The 15,073-nt window shown below is 52.3% G+C and overlaps 2 protein-coding genes across 3 annotated transcripts in view; both read right to left on the reverse strand.

Moving 5' to 3' along the window:
• The window catches only part of HDAC1 (histone deacetylase 1), a 43,794-nt gene extending 40,920 nt beyond the window's left edge, over positions 1–2,874 (reverse strand). Inside the window, exon 1 of one of the 2 annotated variants that reach the window (XM_089896954.1) lies at positions 2,754–2,874. In XM_089896954.1, coding sequence (XP_089753080.1) covers positions 2,754–2,802 — 49 coding nt within the window. In that variant the 5' untranslated portion in view covers positions 2,803–2,874. The remainder of the gene's footprint in view (positions 1–2,753) is intronic. The other variant, XM_022575091.3, reaches the window with a different exon arrangement.
• Positions 2,875–6,075: 3,201 nt separating this feature from the next.
• Positions 6,076–14,318, reverse strand: LCK (LCK proto-oncogene, Src family tyrosine kinase). The gene is made up of 12 exons (XM_089896941.1): positions 14,209–14,318; positions 13,830–13,911; positions 13,550–13,640; positions 13,205–13,303; positions 12,950–13,053; positions 12,603–12,752; positions 12,185–12,337; positions 11,864–12,043; positions 9,603–9,679; positions 9,358–9,511; positions 9,145–9,276; positions 6,076–6,724 (listed from the first exon to the last, which is right to left on the reverse strand). The coding sequence occupies exons 1-12, from the start codon at positions 14,311–14,313 to the stop codon at positions 6,522–6,524; spliced, it is 1,530 nt and encodes a 509-aa protein (XP_089753067.1). The 5' UTR covers positions 14,314–14,318; the 3' UTR covers positions 6,076–6,521.
• Positions 14,319–15,073: the final 755 nt, after the last annotated feature.

The raw sequence follows: 15,073 nt of genomic DNA on the forward strand, positions 1-15,073 counted from the left end.
TTTATCAACAACCCTCTCTCTCTGTCCCAACAAGCTTCCTTTAAAAGATCGGCCTAGGGACTTCTCTGGCAGTCCAATGGTTAGGACTCTGTGCTTCCACTGCAGGGGGCACGGGTTCGATCCCTGGTCAAGGAACTAAGATCCCGCATGCTGCGCAGCGCTGCCAAAAATAATATATAAAAATTTAAAAAGTTCAACCTAATGTCTCCTCTTAACCCATCCATTCATTCTTCAATCTACTGCAATTCAGCTTCAGTTCCAAACCCTGCACAGGAAACAGCTGTTGCCAACACTTGGCCACTCCCTCCCTCTTTTGGCTACTGTAACCCAACACTTTTTGGTTCACTTACATCTCTGGTCATTCCCTTTGTATCTTTATTCATTTAATCAACAAGTATTTCTTGAGAAAATATGTGCCTACTATGAGCTAGGCACTGTTTTGGGGACTGAGCATACAAAGGTAGACAAAACATGATCGCTTTCCCTAAGGACCTTACTGTCTTTAAGAAGTATGAACAAGTAAATGGGCAATTCCAATACACAGTGACAAATGCTATGGCAAGAGAGTGCAGAGCATGAAGAACACTAGACTTTTTCTCAGTCCACTTCCTTAGAATTCCGCCCTGGACCTTCTTCTCTTTTCACCCTATACAACTTCTTACATGGGATGCGAGGGTGACTGCATCCTCTCCGATAAATAAAATTATCACCTGTATGTATGTATTCTGACAATCACCAAAAATCTCTATCTTCTTGTTTGTCTTCTAAACTGCAGACCTGAATGGCCAACTGCCTACTGGACACCTCTACTTGGATATCCCCCAGACATCTCAACAAATATTTCTTCAAAAAACAAAACCCGGGGCTTCCCTGGTGGCGCAGTGGTTGGGAGTCCGCCTGCCGATGCAGGGGACACGGGTTCGGGCCCCGGTCCGGGAAGATCCCACACGCCGCGAAGGGGCTGGGCCCGTGAGCCATGGCCGCTGAGCCTACGCGTCCGGAGCCTGTGCTCCGCAACGGGAGAGGCCACAACAGTGAGAGCCCCGCGTACCGAAAAAAACAAAAAACAAACAAAAAAACGGAACTTCCCTGGTGGCGCAGCGGTTAAGAATCCGCCTGCCAATGCAGGGGACACAGGCTCGAGCCCTGGTCCGGAAAGATCCCACATGCAGCGGAGCAACCAAGCCCATGAGCCACAACTCCTGAGCCTGCGCTCTAGAGCCCGCGAGCCACAACAACTGAGCCCGCGCCCAGAGCCCGAGCCCCGCAGCAAGAGAAGCCACCGCAGTGAGAAGCCCTTGCACCGAACGAAGAGTAGCCCCCGCTCACCGCAACTCAAGAAAGCTGGCACACAGCAACGAAGACCCAAAGCAGCCAAATAAGTAAATAAATAAATAAAACAAAACCCAAAGTTATTAACTGACCCTGCCTTCTACAAACACTCAGCATCAAACTGCCCAAACCAGAAACTTGGGATCCTTGTCTTCTTCCTTACTTCTCCATTCATGCGTTTAATTTCTGTCCCAGAGTGATAGTTCCAAGGTATAAATCTGATGATGTCACTAACCTGCATACAACTTCAATGATTCACAAGTGCCCTCAGAATAAAGTCCAACTTCCTTAGGGTGGTATGCCCAGCCCTTCATGATCTGGTCCCCATTTACTTCTCCAGCCCCATCACTTGCAACCTTTCTCTCACCCCTGCTCTCTACCTTCTAACACTGTGCCCTAAAATCTATGCCTCCACCGTTCTGCACATAGACCTGCCGTTTTTCAAACGTGCTGTCCTCTCTCTTACCTCTCAACTTGCTGTTATCTTTGCCCTTCCTGGTGCTGGCTAATAACTCCTGTTCTTCAGGTCCTAACTGAGACAGCACCTCCTTGCCTGACTCCTCAGGCTGGGCGGGTGCTTCTTCTCTGTGCTCCCAGAACACTCTGAGCTGTCCTTCCTCCCAGCCTGATAGTGGAGAGCAATTCTTTGTCATTGTCTACCTGCTCCTCCGGACTGAGAGGAAGGTGGCAAGTGCTTTGGTCTTCCCATGGCCCCAGCCCCTAAATGCTACCTAGAACAGAGGAAGCTGCTGCTCCACAGATCTCTGTTCAACGAAAAAGTTTGTTCTAACAAGTTGCATCCTTCTCCTTCCAACCTCAGGGGTTCCATTTCCCAGCAGCAACTGCAGGGCCTGCTGGGAGATGGGGAGGGATGCTGGTGACCTCTAGGTGGTGAGCTCTGATGGCCTCTCACCAGAAGAGATGAGGAAGGAAAGGGGCAGTGAGAGACCTTCGGATTCTCAGCAGTAACATGTAACCCTGCAACCTTCTCCACCAGATTCTGCCTCCCCCCTCGGACTCTGCCTCCCCTCTCGGACTCTGCCTCCCCTCTAGGAGGCCGCCGCAAACTCCACATCAGACTTCAGAAGTCCCCTCCAAAGTGACCTCAGGCTTCCCCAGGCGACCCTCTCAGCCTCGGACTCCTCCCTCAGCATCCCCTCTCAGCCTCGACCTCCTTCCCCTTAGCCTCCTCCCTCAGGCTCCACCTCCTTTCCTCTTAGCCTCCTCCCTCAGCCCCGACCACCTTTTTTCAGCCTCCGCCCTCAGCCTCGACCTCCTTCTCTCAGCCTCCTTCTCTCAGCCTCCTCCCTCAGTCTTTCCCCAACGCCTCAGCCTCCCCCCCTCAGATCTCCTCGGCTCCCTCTCCCAGATGCCGCCTAGCCCGGCCCCGCCCCCGACCCCGGCGCGAGGACTGTGCTCACCGTCGTAGTAGTAACAGACTTTCCTCCTGGTGCCCTGAGTCTGCGCCATCTTGCTCGCCTCCCGTCCCTCCCGTCAGTCTGTCCGTCCACCCTCCCGCCCGCCAGCAGCTCCGCTCAGCGTCAGACCCAGCAGAGAGGGGGCGGGCCTCCAGTGCGTTCCGCCCGTCCCCGCCCGGGCTCACCTATAGCCGCGCAGCCCGGGCACCGCTCCAGCCAATCAGAGGCGCCGGGACGGCCCGGAACTCGGCGGGGGACAAGGGCAGCCCGGCGAGGCCTCGGAGGGCCCCCTGGGCCTGTACCAAGGTCCGCGACAGGGGGTGGGGCTGCCCCAGGACCGTACCATTCGTCCCGGGGGAAGAAAGCCGGACTGCAAACTTCGCTGTCCCATTCGGCTTTGGGAGAGTGCTTGGAGATCAGAGACCAACTTTGTCATTTGACAGAGGCCTACGGTGGAAAGTGACTTGCGCAAGGTCACTCAGCTGAGTTTGGAGCAGGAGAAATAAATTGACAAAGGACAGGAAACTGCTGTAGGCCAAACGCTGTGCAATAGCTTTACCGACATTACCTCAGTCATCTCCATTATTCTTCACGACGGCTCTGGAGGGGGCCTTTTTATCACCATTTAACAGACAAAGATAACGAAGTTCAGAACTTTGTGGCTTCCTCAGAGTCACACAGTAATTACGTTCAATTTTCAGTCGTAATTTTTTGAATGCCTACTATGCATCAGAGGCACATTAAAAAAGTGGCAGAACCCAGCCTTTCTTACTCCAAAGCCTACGTCCCTGATGCAGTCACCTAGGAGAACTGAGTGCATTTAGATGGGAGGAAACTGATTGTCCCCTTATACTGGGAGCAGAGTTTCTCAGGATACTGAAGCTATTGGTATTTTGGATGATTCTTTGTTGTAGGGGACCGTCCTGTGCACTGTAGGATTTTTAACAGCATCCTTGGCCTCTCTTTATTAAATGCCAGTAGTACCCTGACCCACCCCCAGCTGTGACAACAGAAATTGTCCTCAGACGTGGCAAAATGTCTCCAGGGCAAGGGGGAGGGGATTGGAAGGAGTGTAAAAGTGCCCCCCACCCTACCCTTGAGAGCCACTGCACTAGATCAGTCATCAACTAATCATTATTGAAAGCTACAGACTGAAAAGCACTGTGATGCGCTATTAAAATAACAACACAGGGCTTCCCTGGTGGCACAGTGGTTGAGAGTCCCCCGCGTACTGCAAAAAAAAAAAAAACCAACTACAACAATATTAATATTTAGTAAGTGCTTACTATGTGTGAAGTAAGTTACTCATGATCCTAGAGATCTATAGGATCTATAGATATATGTTTTATGCCTCTTTACAGCTTAAAGACTGCTTGGGCACTTGTGTTCCTCACCTGGGAACTGCATTTGGGCCACTAATTACAAACGTAACAGATCTAAGACTGGGCACTTCTATTATAGAAGCAGCAAAAGACCAGGGAATAAACCCTATTCCCAGTTCTGTGTTGCTGCTTCCTAGCCAGGAACCTTTCTGGGCCCCCATTTCCCTCTTAGTAAAATGGAGAGTGTAAGAAAACAAAGTTCACCAACTCTGTGGCTGCAGCAGTGTCCAAAGGAGGAGGAGGGTGGGGATCAGATGAGGTCATGGATGTGGCAGCATTTTACAAAATGCAGAACAGGAATCACAAACTCAGACGCCTGCAGAGGTCACGCAGGTGATGTAAATGAGTGGATTTATATTTATATTGGTTTGATTCAGGTACTTTGCTTGTTTTTAATATTGGATTCTTTTTCACTTTCTAAAGAAATATGTCCTTCTCCCCATCTTTCTTCAAACACACTGCCATCTTCAGGGATCTTTAATTTTCCCACTTTTTAATGGAAATGTGGGTGCAAAAAAATTTTTCATTTTCCTCTTTTTATAAAAACAACAGCATGAACATGATGATAAATAACCACTAACACTCAGATTCATTGTCTGGGAACAATAGGGTGTGAAGGGGACTCTGGCAATGGGAGAGCTCATACCCCACCTGAAGGCATTAGCCACTTATTCAGCTCCATGAGGACAGGTAAGCCCAAAAGAGCCAAATCTTCCTATTTTTTTCAAGAGGAGGCAGAAATCTGGAGTTTTATGCAAAACTACCTCAGTTTTATAAACTGACTGCTAACTCAGTCTACTTTCAAGACAGCAGTAAGAGCCATCCTTTTAAAATGTAAGTCAGCTCAAGTCATGGCTCTGCACCCTGCAAAGCCTCCTCAAAATGGCTCCTGCAAAGGCCACAAGGCCCCAGGCCCCATAGGATCTATCCCCCTCCCTCAGGCTACCTTTACCTCTCAGATCTTGCCAGGCAAGCTTCTGCCTCAGGCTGTTCCCTCTGCCTGACTGCTCATCCTGCATACAACGTGGCTCAGTCCCTGACCTTCAAATCTTTGCTCAAAATTCACCTTCTCAGGCTTCCCTGGTGGCGCAGTGGTTGAGAGTCTGCCTGTCAATACAGGGGACGTGGGTTCGTGCCCCGGTCCGGGAAAATCCCACATGCCGTAGAGCGGCCGGGCCCGTGAGCCATGGCCGCTGAGCCTGCGCGTCCGGAGCCTGTGCTCCGCAACGGGAGAGGCCACAACAGTGAGAGGCCCGCGTACCCGCAAAAAAAAAAAAATTCACCTTCTCAATGAGACCTTCCCAGACCACCCTCTTTAAAACTACAAACCTCCCTCAAACATGACATTCCTAATTCCCCTTACCTTGTTTTTTTCCCCTTAGCACTATCACCTTGTAGCATACCATACCATTTACTTCTTTGTGATGCTTACTGTCTATCTTCCTTTACACAGTGTAAGCTCCAGAGATTTTATCTACTGCATATCCTATGAGCCCAGAATCATGCCTAGCACACAGTAGATGTTCAATAGATATTTGTTAGGTGAGTGAATAAACTCAACGTTTAAAAACACCTTGAAGGTGAATCAGAACATATCTAAGGTCAAATATAGTCCTTGAATCAGTAGCTCTCAAAAATGCTGTTGCATTTATATAATGGGAGGGGGGAGTGTCTTGGGACACAGCTACTCTCTAGGAGGTTCTGGGTAGGGGTTGCCCATAATCCTTTGGGGTGGGGGTTTGAAGGGGTTCAAAGAACCCATACAGCAAAGTATAGGGACCTCTTCTTGGCCCCCAACATCAGCAGGGCTGGAAAAAGTTCAGACATCCCTTCACCCCGTCTTTCACCCCAATTCAGGGTGCCCCAGTTTCCATCTTCTGAACGCTCACTCCCCACTCCCAAGGAAAAGGAGATTGGAGTGGGGAGCAGAAAGATGTGCAATCTTCACCAAGAGACATTTATTGAGCTCCTTATGGGTGCCAGGCACCAAAGAGGAGCGCACAGAGGTATTAGATAAGGTTCCGGCCCTCAAGGAGCTTCTTGATGACCAGGGGAAAGGAAAAGGGGGTGGAGAGAAGCTGGTGTCAATCACAGGCCTCTCTCCTTTCTTTGGTGGTCTCAGAAGTGGGCGGGCCCAGAAAGGGACAACTTGGATGAGTGTCCAAGACAATATGCACAGGCCACACATGTACAAGACACATGTGCAGAGCCCACCCGACTACAGAACCCGGGTACAGGACACGAGAAGTGTATGTGTTGCACGTGGGCGGGATTCACATGCAGAGTCCATATGTGCATAGGCCACATGGGTGTAACACAGGAACTGCATCTCCCCAAGCCGGGTTGGCTAGGTAGGGGGAGGGCTCCAAGCCCCAGCCAGCTAGGCTCCTCAGGGCTGCGGCTGGTACTGGCCCTCTGTGGCTGTGAAGAAGTCCTCCAGCACGCTGCGCAGGTAGTCAAAGGTGGGCCGGTCCTCCGGGAGCTCCTTCCAGCACAGCATCATAAGTTGGTACAACTCATCTGGACAGTTGTCAGGTCGTACCATGCGGTAGCCTTGCTCCAGGTTCTGAATCACCTCAGGATTGGTCATGCCTAGAGGTTGATGGGAGAACTGACATCAAGGCTCCAGGCTTTGGAAGCCCACAGGCAGGGGTGATGGTCAAGGTATTTGACAACTGGTATAGTATGAGCACCAATCCAAAGGGATCTTGGTCTTCATCAATGGTAAAGCTATACTCGTGGTAATTGCTAAATGTCAGTCGTGCCACTTGTAGTGTCTGCTATGGCTTAAACACTCGATAATGCACACATGTGGCTGTGAGACTTTGGGTGAGCCACGGCACCTCTCTAAGCCTCAGTTTCCTCATCTGGAAAATGGGATAACAGTAGCTCCTACCTCATAGAGGTGTTATCAGGATTGAAAGAGAAAGTGTATATATAGCATTGAGAATGCTGCCTGGAAGAGGAGATGCAGCATAAAGAGTACCTGTAGTGATGATTATTTGGTAGGGAAGGATGGAGTGGTCAGGGCCCAGGGCAGGATGGGGGCCCACAGCCAGGACAATGGGGTAGCTTCTCCAGCTTTTAGAACAGGCACATGAGATGCTGCATCAGGAATCCAGATGGACCCTGGACCCCAGCAAGGCAGACCCTGCATGGGGCAGAGAAGATTCACTAGGCCCCTCCATGATCCAGATGAAATCATTTTTGCGCCACTTCCTTCCCTTGGTGCTGATCCTGGCCCCCATAGTAGGCTCTTTGCATGTAGACCCCCAAGAGGAGCTGCTCTGGAGAACTGCATGGTCACAGCAGAAATATAGCTCCCTGTTTCTAAATTACCTGTATGGCCTCTGGTTTCTCCTTCATTCTCCTGAGAAGAGACTGTGACAGGCAGTCCCCAGAGCCTAACCCCTAGAGGGTCCTAGCAAAACAGAAGTTTTACTCCTACAAAGCTTCAGACTGGACCCTAGTCAATAGAGACCTCTCTTCCCCAGGCCTTTCCCCTGGGGGGCCTCAGATTTCAAAATCAGGACACTGAAGGACATAGGCCAGGGAACAAGGGTACAAACCTATTGGCTACACCCAGCCTAAATACAGCCCACAGCCCTACATTGGCTTGGCCCTTATAGTGTTCTTTTTTTGTTATTGTGTGTGTGTATATATATATATTTTTTCTTTTTTTGGCATGCGGGATATTAGCTCCCCAACCAGGGATCGAACCCGTGCCCCCTGCATTGGGAGCATGGAATCTTAACTGCTGGACCACCGGGGATGTCTCCCCTTTTGGCATTTTTAAACAATGTGAATCATCACCAATATTTGGAAATGGGAACATTTTCCTAAAACTCCAAGTTTTGGCTTCTCTTGAAAAAACAAAGATCTGTTTTTTGGGCCCCCATGTCTTAATAGGAGCCATCTGCTAGAGAAGATTTAAGTTCACCCAGGTCCCCATTACTCCCCATAGTTTCCCTGACCCTGAAGCCATGTGTCAGTTGCCATTTATCATCATGCTTTCACTGCCTTTATTCTTCTAATAGAAAAATTCTCTAAGGGAGCACTGTGAACTCTTGGCAGGACAACGAGTGTGTTTCTAGCCCCGGCGCTGCTGCTGGACTCTGTGATGGGGCAAGTCCAGGGCAGGGAAGGCCTGCATACCCTCACCTGATTCTAAGGTGTCTTTACCTTCCCAGGAGCAAAGTACTGTGCACACTGATGGGGATGTAGGAAGCTTCTGCAAGTCTGGCCACTGTGCTCCATGACCTCCTTACCCTGTCTTTGTATCCTATTTCCTTTCCCCAGAGTTTCCTAGCAAGTTCCTTCCAAAAAAAATTTCATTCCTGTCTTGGCTGAATTCAGGGGTAAAGGACTGTCCAGGAGATAGAGGGAGGAATGGGAGAAGGTGGGAATTAGCTGTTTACACGTCTCTCTCACTCTACATGGAAGGCTTCAGAGGGACGGGAAGTCAGTGTTTAGTGAACACCTACTATGAGTCAAGCTCTTTCACAAATAATCTTCTTTCTCATATCATGAAACTGAGGCTCAGAGAGGTAAAGTCACCTGCCCAAGTCACTTGCCCATAGTGATTAATAATAAAACCTAACACTCCTGAGTGCTTCGTATGGGTCAGGTACAGTTCTAACCTCACGTTTTACAACTGGAGAAAAAAGGAATGATCTGATCAAAGCCAAACAGAAAGCATCAGTGGCAGACCTGGTAATAAGAAGCAGGCCTCTTACCTCCCAGGCCAGATCCTCTTCTACATATTAGGCTGCCAGTGTTAGAACTAAAGAAAAGAGCTGGGATTGTTGAGGGAAGAGACATCCAGAGACAGAGATGGAAACCAGGCCTGGGAGATGTGCACCTAATCGGGGATGTAGGAGTGCCACCCCTGAGATGATAGAGGAGAAGCAGCTAGAGAGTTTCAGATTCTTAGCCTGGGAAGAAGTAAGTGGAAAGACATGAATTTGCTGCCCTTCCCCATCACCCTTTCAGCTCCTGCCCTTGACCCTGACCTGGGTAAGGGATGCGGCCATGAGTGACAATCTCCGTCAGCAGGATCCCGAAAGACCACACGTCCGACTTGATGGTGAACGTCCCATAGTTAATGGCTTCTGGTGCTGTCCACTTAATGGGAAACTTGGCCCCTGGAGGGAGGAAGTGCGGTCACCCGGGTCTGCTTGGCCAGACCCTGCCGGCCGCAGACTTCCCTCGTGTCCCGTACCTACCCTCCCTGGCTGTGTACTCATCGTCCTCAATGAGGCGCGCTAGGCCAAAGTCTGCGATCTTGCAGCTCAGGGCACCAGACACCAGGATGTTGGCGGCCCTCAAGTCACGGTGGATATAATTCCGCTCTTCAATGAACGCCATGCCCTCTGCAATCTGCAGGCCAGGTACAGGTCAGCAGTCCTGGACCCAACCTCCTTATCCCACTGCCCTGTGCCCATGCCCGTCCCCTCCCCAGTCTCCTTACTTGGGCTGCCATGTCCAAGAGTTTGTTGATGGTCAGCTTGATGCCTGTGGAGGTCTTGAGAAAATCCACCAGGCTCCCTGTGGGCAGAAGCAAGAGTTGCTGACCCAAGTTGCCCCAGGGGAAAGCCCTCAGACCCTTCTCCCCTAACTGCGAGTCTAGAAGCAGTGTCTGATGTGTGGAAAGGAAGAGTAAAAGCTGAAAAAGGAGGAGTGTGTGTTCAGAGTGAGGATGCCCAGGATGTGTGATGCCCTTTTCCCAGGGACTAGGGGGCTACTTGGAGGGGTCTGCACGCTTCTTGTCACCAATGGGGTGGAGCCCAAACTCTTCAGCGAGTCATCCAAAGCCCTGCATGGTCCACATCTGTAGTTTCTTCTCTTCCTTCCACTCCTGCCTCTTTTACTCCACCCACCCTAGACAATTGTGAGATTTTCCACATAGACCCCTGGGTTCTCACCCCAAAGTCTCTTTGTCCCATGTCTCATGCTAAAAATTCTTTTTGTTCATGGCCCAGCTAGACTATTCCTCTAGAAAGCCTCTCTAGATCTACCAAGTATAATAAATTACATGATCATCTTCCTTCTCCATGGTATACTGGAACTTTCCTATGGCACAAACTCTGGTTTTCCTAGTGTGCGTACTGGTAGCAGCAATCAATCAATGTTCCCAGCCCACAGTAAGCAGCAATAAATGTATGCTGAATGTAGTAAATGGAATCTGGAAAGAGGTATCCTGGAGGACTGAGAGACCTCAGAGGGTAGCAGAGGGTAACTAGGAGAAGACCATGGATGGGAGTGGCTGGAACAGAGCTAGTGACCGCTGGTCCTTCTCAAGAGACTAAAACCCTATGTGAAGATGACAACAACTTGAGTGTCTCCACTATGAGTGCTGAATTAGTCACTGAAGGCAAAGACCTCACCCAGAGGCAGCAAATATGTGGACATAAACTGCCATTCCTTCATTGTATCCATGGCAGATCTTGCTAATCAATCCCGGTACTCACTTCCAATGAACCTCAGAATCCTTCTCAACACAGAACTCCAAGCAACTACCAATTGAAGGTGGTCCGCTATTTGCCATTTCCAGAATCCATTAGCCAATTAACAGCTTTTTTCCCTTCCTGAAAGAGGGACAGATCTTATACTCCCAAAGAATCAGAGCCAGATAACAACAAACTTACTAAGCTGTTACTATATGGAGGCCCTGTTTTAACTGCTGTATATGCATTAACTTTCATCCTCACAAAAACCCTATAAGGGGACTTCCCTGTGGTTAAGAATCCGCCTGCCAATGCAGGGGACACGGATTCGAGCCCTGGTCTGGGAAGATCCCACATGCCGCGAAGCAACTAAGCCCGTGTGCCACAGCTACTGAAGCCCGCGCGCCTAGAGCCCGTGCTCCGCCACAAGAGAAGCCACTGCAATGAGAAGCCTGCGCGCCACAATGAAGAGTAGCCCCCGCTCGCCTCAACTAGCGAAAGCCTGCGAGCAGCGACAACGACCCAACACAGCCAAAAATAAATTAAAAAAAAAAAAGGCCCTGTAAGAAAGTTGCTATTGCATTATTATCACTGTTTTACAGATGAGGAAACCATGGCAGAGGGAAGTGAAGTGACCAAGCCCAAGGCCACACAGTCCTGAAGCCAGGATTCTAACCCAGGCAGTCAGACTCTAGAGCCCTTAATGACTACTCTTATTTCTGGATAAGCCTGTTTAGATTTCAGCTGTTATTCTTGGGGGGACTGAGCATCAGAGGTGGCACAGGGACTTGGCCCAAAGCTGGGCCTAGAAATTCCTATTTACCTTCCTGGGGCTCTCAATCTGTCCGACAGTGGACTGAGGGAGGGGGAGGGGCTCACCCAGAACTGAAAAAGAGGGCTTTGGAGCACTCCCAAGGCTCAGGGGCAGAAGGGAGAGAGATGGGGCTAGGGACCTACTCATCTCCTGAGATCAAGCATCCTTAGATCAAGGTGGGGTTTGAAGAAGGCAAACAGGACTGACTGCAGGTCAGAGAAGAAGGGGGGTGGGGGGGGTGAATGCTCTTCCAGAGCCTGCCACCTCAAGCTGGGCTCCCAGACGGGGCTCGAACAACACACCCTCTTCTCCACACGCCCTATAGTCGCTCCTGGAAGTGAGTCTTTGGGGGCTCAGGAAAATTCCTCTAAAAAACCTCAGCGCTGAGCCAGGCCTATCTCCTCCGCCCTCCAGCAGGGGCAGAGGAGACGGCAGTGCCCCCCAGCGGCCGCGCACGGAGGCGGCGCTCACCATTCTCCATGTATTCCGTGATGATGTAGATGGGCTCCTGGGTGACCACCGCGTAGAGCCGGACCAGCCGCTGGTGTTGCAGCTGCTTCATGAGGTTGGCCTCGGCCAGGAAGGCATCGGGAGACATGCTGCCCTGCTTCAGGCTCTTCACTGCCACCTTCGTGTGCCCGTTGTAGTACCCTGGGGCAGGGAGGGGTTGGGGGAATCACTCGGAGCCCATGCCCCCAGAGCCAGGCAGCTGCCCCGAAACAGGGTACTGTCGTGGGACTCTCACGACCTTAGATGCCTCCCCTCCCCGTAGTCCTGGAGGGCCTCACTCACCCATCCACACCTCTCCGAACTGGCCAGCCCCCAGCCTCTCCACCAGCTTCAGCGTCTCCCTGGGAACCTCCCACTCATCCTCCCACCAGGGCTTCTGGGGCTTCTGGGTCTGGCAGGGGCGGCTCAACCTCGTGCACAGCCCGTCCGAAGAATCTGTGAGGACAAGGGAGGAGGGTAAAGCTGTGAATAAGGCGGGACTGGGGGTTGGGGCCCACCCAGTCCCCACCTGGGGAAATGGCCTGGCAGGGGAGGTGTGTGGAGCTGTCACCTGATCCCTGGGGCTCCAAGGTACCGCACCTCACCCACTGCGGGGGGAATGAAGGAGCATACTGAGAGATGGATGGAGGGTACCCCGAGAGGCACTGGGGGAGGCAGGCTGACAGGGCACAGGTGCTAACCCTAACCCTGCCGTGCTCACTCATGTAATGGCGGACCAGCTCATGCAAGCCAGGAAAAGTGATGCGGGGGGAGATGTAGAAGCCGCCTTTGTCCAGGTTACGGATCTTGTAATGTTTCACCACTTCTCCCTGGGTCTGGTCGAAGTCCCGGACGGACAGGGAAAACGATCCTGAAGAAAAGAAAGGGTGAAGGAGCGCAAAAGAGGGGGGCGGTGGCCTCCAGCGAATCGCACCTCCGCCGACGCGCCACACACACACACACACACCCATCCCACACCAACCCCGCGGGCTCCTCGCGCCAGGACCTCTGCTCGCTGCCCCAGCCCGCGGCCCCGCCCCCCGCCCCCCGGCCAGCCCAGCCGCTCACCCGTGGTGCTTTCACTCTCTCGGATCAGGAAGGAGCCGTGCGTGTTCCCGGGCGCCAGGAGCTGCCTCTCCGCGTCCTTGCGGGTCAGGGTCTTGAAGAACCAGCTGAGCAAGGCAGAAGCGAGGGCTTCTTTCGTCTGTTGGTCTGTTCTTCCTCCATCACCCTCCAGCATTCACACCACCCCTAGCATCTCTCCTTTGCTCCGAGGTCCCTGGATCTACGCCCAGCCATCCCGCACGATGAGTCCCCACTCACGGTTCGGGCTCCAGGCTGTTCGCTCTGGCCACAAAGTTGAAGGGGATGTAACCTTCCTGGCCCGTGGTCACGGACTGCGCCTTCCACCACTCGCCGTTCCTGCGCGACAGCGGCGGTTAGCACGGTCTCCTCAGCCTTGGACTTGGCTGGAACCCCCCCTCGGAGCCCCCAGTTAGGCCACGCCACCCCACCCTTCAGCTCAACACTCCGAAGCCTCCCATTTTGTCTTAAGGGCACCCACTGCAAGCCAGATCAGGGACCGCAGGGGGGCTGCAGTACCGGAGATCCCCACTCCCTCACACTCTACCGCAGGGCAAGGATGGATGGGGTGAAGGGGACACTCACTGCTCCAGGATACGTAGCTGTTCACCCTTCTCGAAGCCCAGATCTCCATCGTGGGAAGGCTCATAGCTGTGCAGGGCGATAACCAGGTTGTCTGTAAAGACAGGGGGAGTCAGGAAGAACCTGTCTGGAATAGGCTGGGAGAGTGACTTCAGGAGTTACATGGTAGCCGACAAGACTGAGGGGGAAGGAGGAAGGACAGGTGCTGAGTAGGTGAGGAGATGGAAGCTGACAGCCAAGGATCCACAGGACTTCTCTTCCAGGCCCTGCTGGTTGAAGTCACCTTGCAGTGGAGAAGCTGGGGGGTTGGAGCCCTCGTAGGTGACCAGTGGATCCCGCACTTCAGAGCCATTCCAGGTGGACAGCTGTGGGGTGGGGTATAAGTGGAGTCAGAAAGCTGGGGGCTGGGTCAGACACTGGCTTGCCTCCCCACTGCCCTGCTCTCCTTCACTTCAGCTTGGCTGGGTCTTATCACTGAATTTGCCAACCACTTGCTGCGTGACCTTATGAGAACCCCTTTCCCTCTCCGGGGTTCTTTTCCTTTCTGCTGCAGGGGAGAGGGCTCGCTGTTATCTCAAGGATCTATAGTGGTGGTCCGTTTCTCTTCTCCGGGTCGTACACCCACCCGACTCCCACACCAAGCCCCCTGTCTTGCCTCTTACCATGGCCTTGCCCTCCAGTGGAACTATGGGGTAATGGCAGTTCTCACACACATCGATGTTTTCCATCCAGTCATCTTCAGGGTTTGAGCTGCAGCTACAGCCCATGGTCCCTGGGGGAATGGAGAGGGGGCTGAAAGGGCTCCCCCAAGATCTACCCCTACAACATCAGACATGCTAAGGCCTAGCCCTGGGAACTTCCAGAAGGACCCGAGATTGGCAGCCCCAGAGCCCCCATTCATAAGCCACAGAAAAGCTGAAATGGGGTCCTAGCTCCCAGTAAAGTCACGCATGCCCTCCTTCTGAGGCCTAGGCCCCACCCTCCCACCTGGGCTGGGCAAACCGCCACAGGCACCTTTGTTAGTCTAGTTGCCCACTTCCTGCCTCTCCCCACTCCCGCTCTCTCTGCCCATCCCCCAAGTTGGGGGACTACCTACTAGAGATCACATACACTTCCCCAAGCCCTAGGGAAGACCTAAGTTTTGATCCTCCCCTACCAGAGGGGTGTGTGCGCCCCGCCTCCTAATTACAATTCCCCTTTCCAGACGAGGAAGCTGAATATGAGACCCTTTCTCCCGAATGTCAGCCATCAGGCTTCTGCTCCCCCAAACGCCCCCGCACACGAAGTCTCCTTCAGAGGCTTCTTTCTGCTTCTCCCCAGCAGAAAACACTCCAGCGGCCCTCTTGGCCATACCTTTTACTCGTTTGCTTGCTTTAGCAGTGGAAACTTTTTGTCAGATGAAATCAAGCCGAACCTCATAGATCAAGCAGGTAAAAGTGGAGCTGTTCTGCCTGAAGCAAAATGTGGCGGGACCTCACTCTGAAGCTCCTGGGAATCCCTGCAGCACCTCCTCCCCTAGGGCTGCTC

The sequence above is a fragment of the Delphinapterus leucas genome, chromosome 1 (assembly GCF_059928025.1).
Source record: "Delphinapterus leucas isolate spDelLeu-1000000601 "Yukka" chromosome 1, BTC_Dleu_Yukka2, whole genome shotgun sequence".
In the NCBI taxonomy this organism is placed as follows: Eukaryota; Metazoa; Chordata; class Mammalia; order Artiodactyla; family Monodontidae; genus Delphinapterus; species Delphinapterus leucas.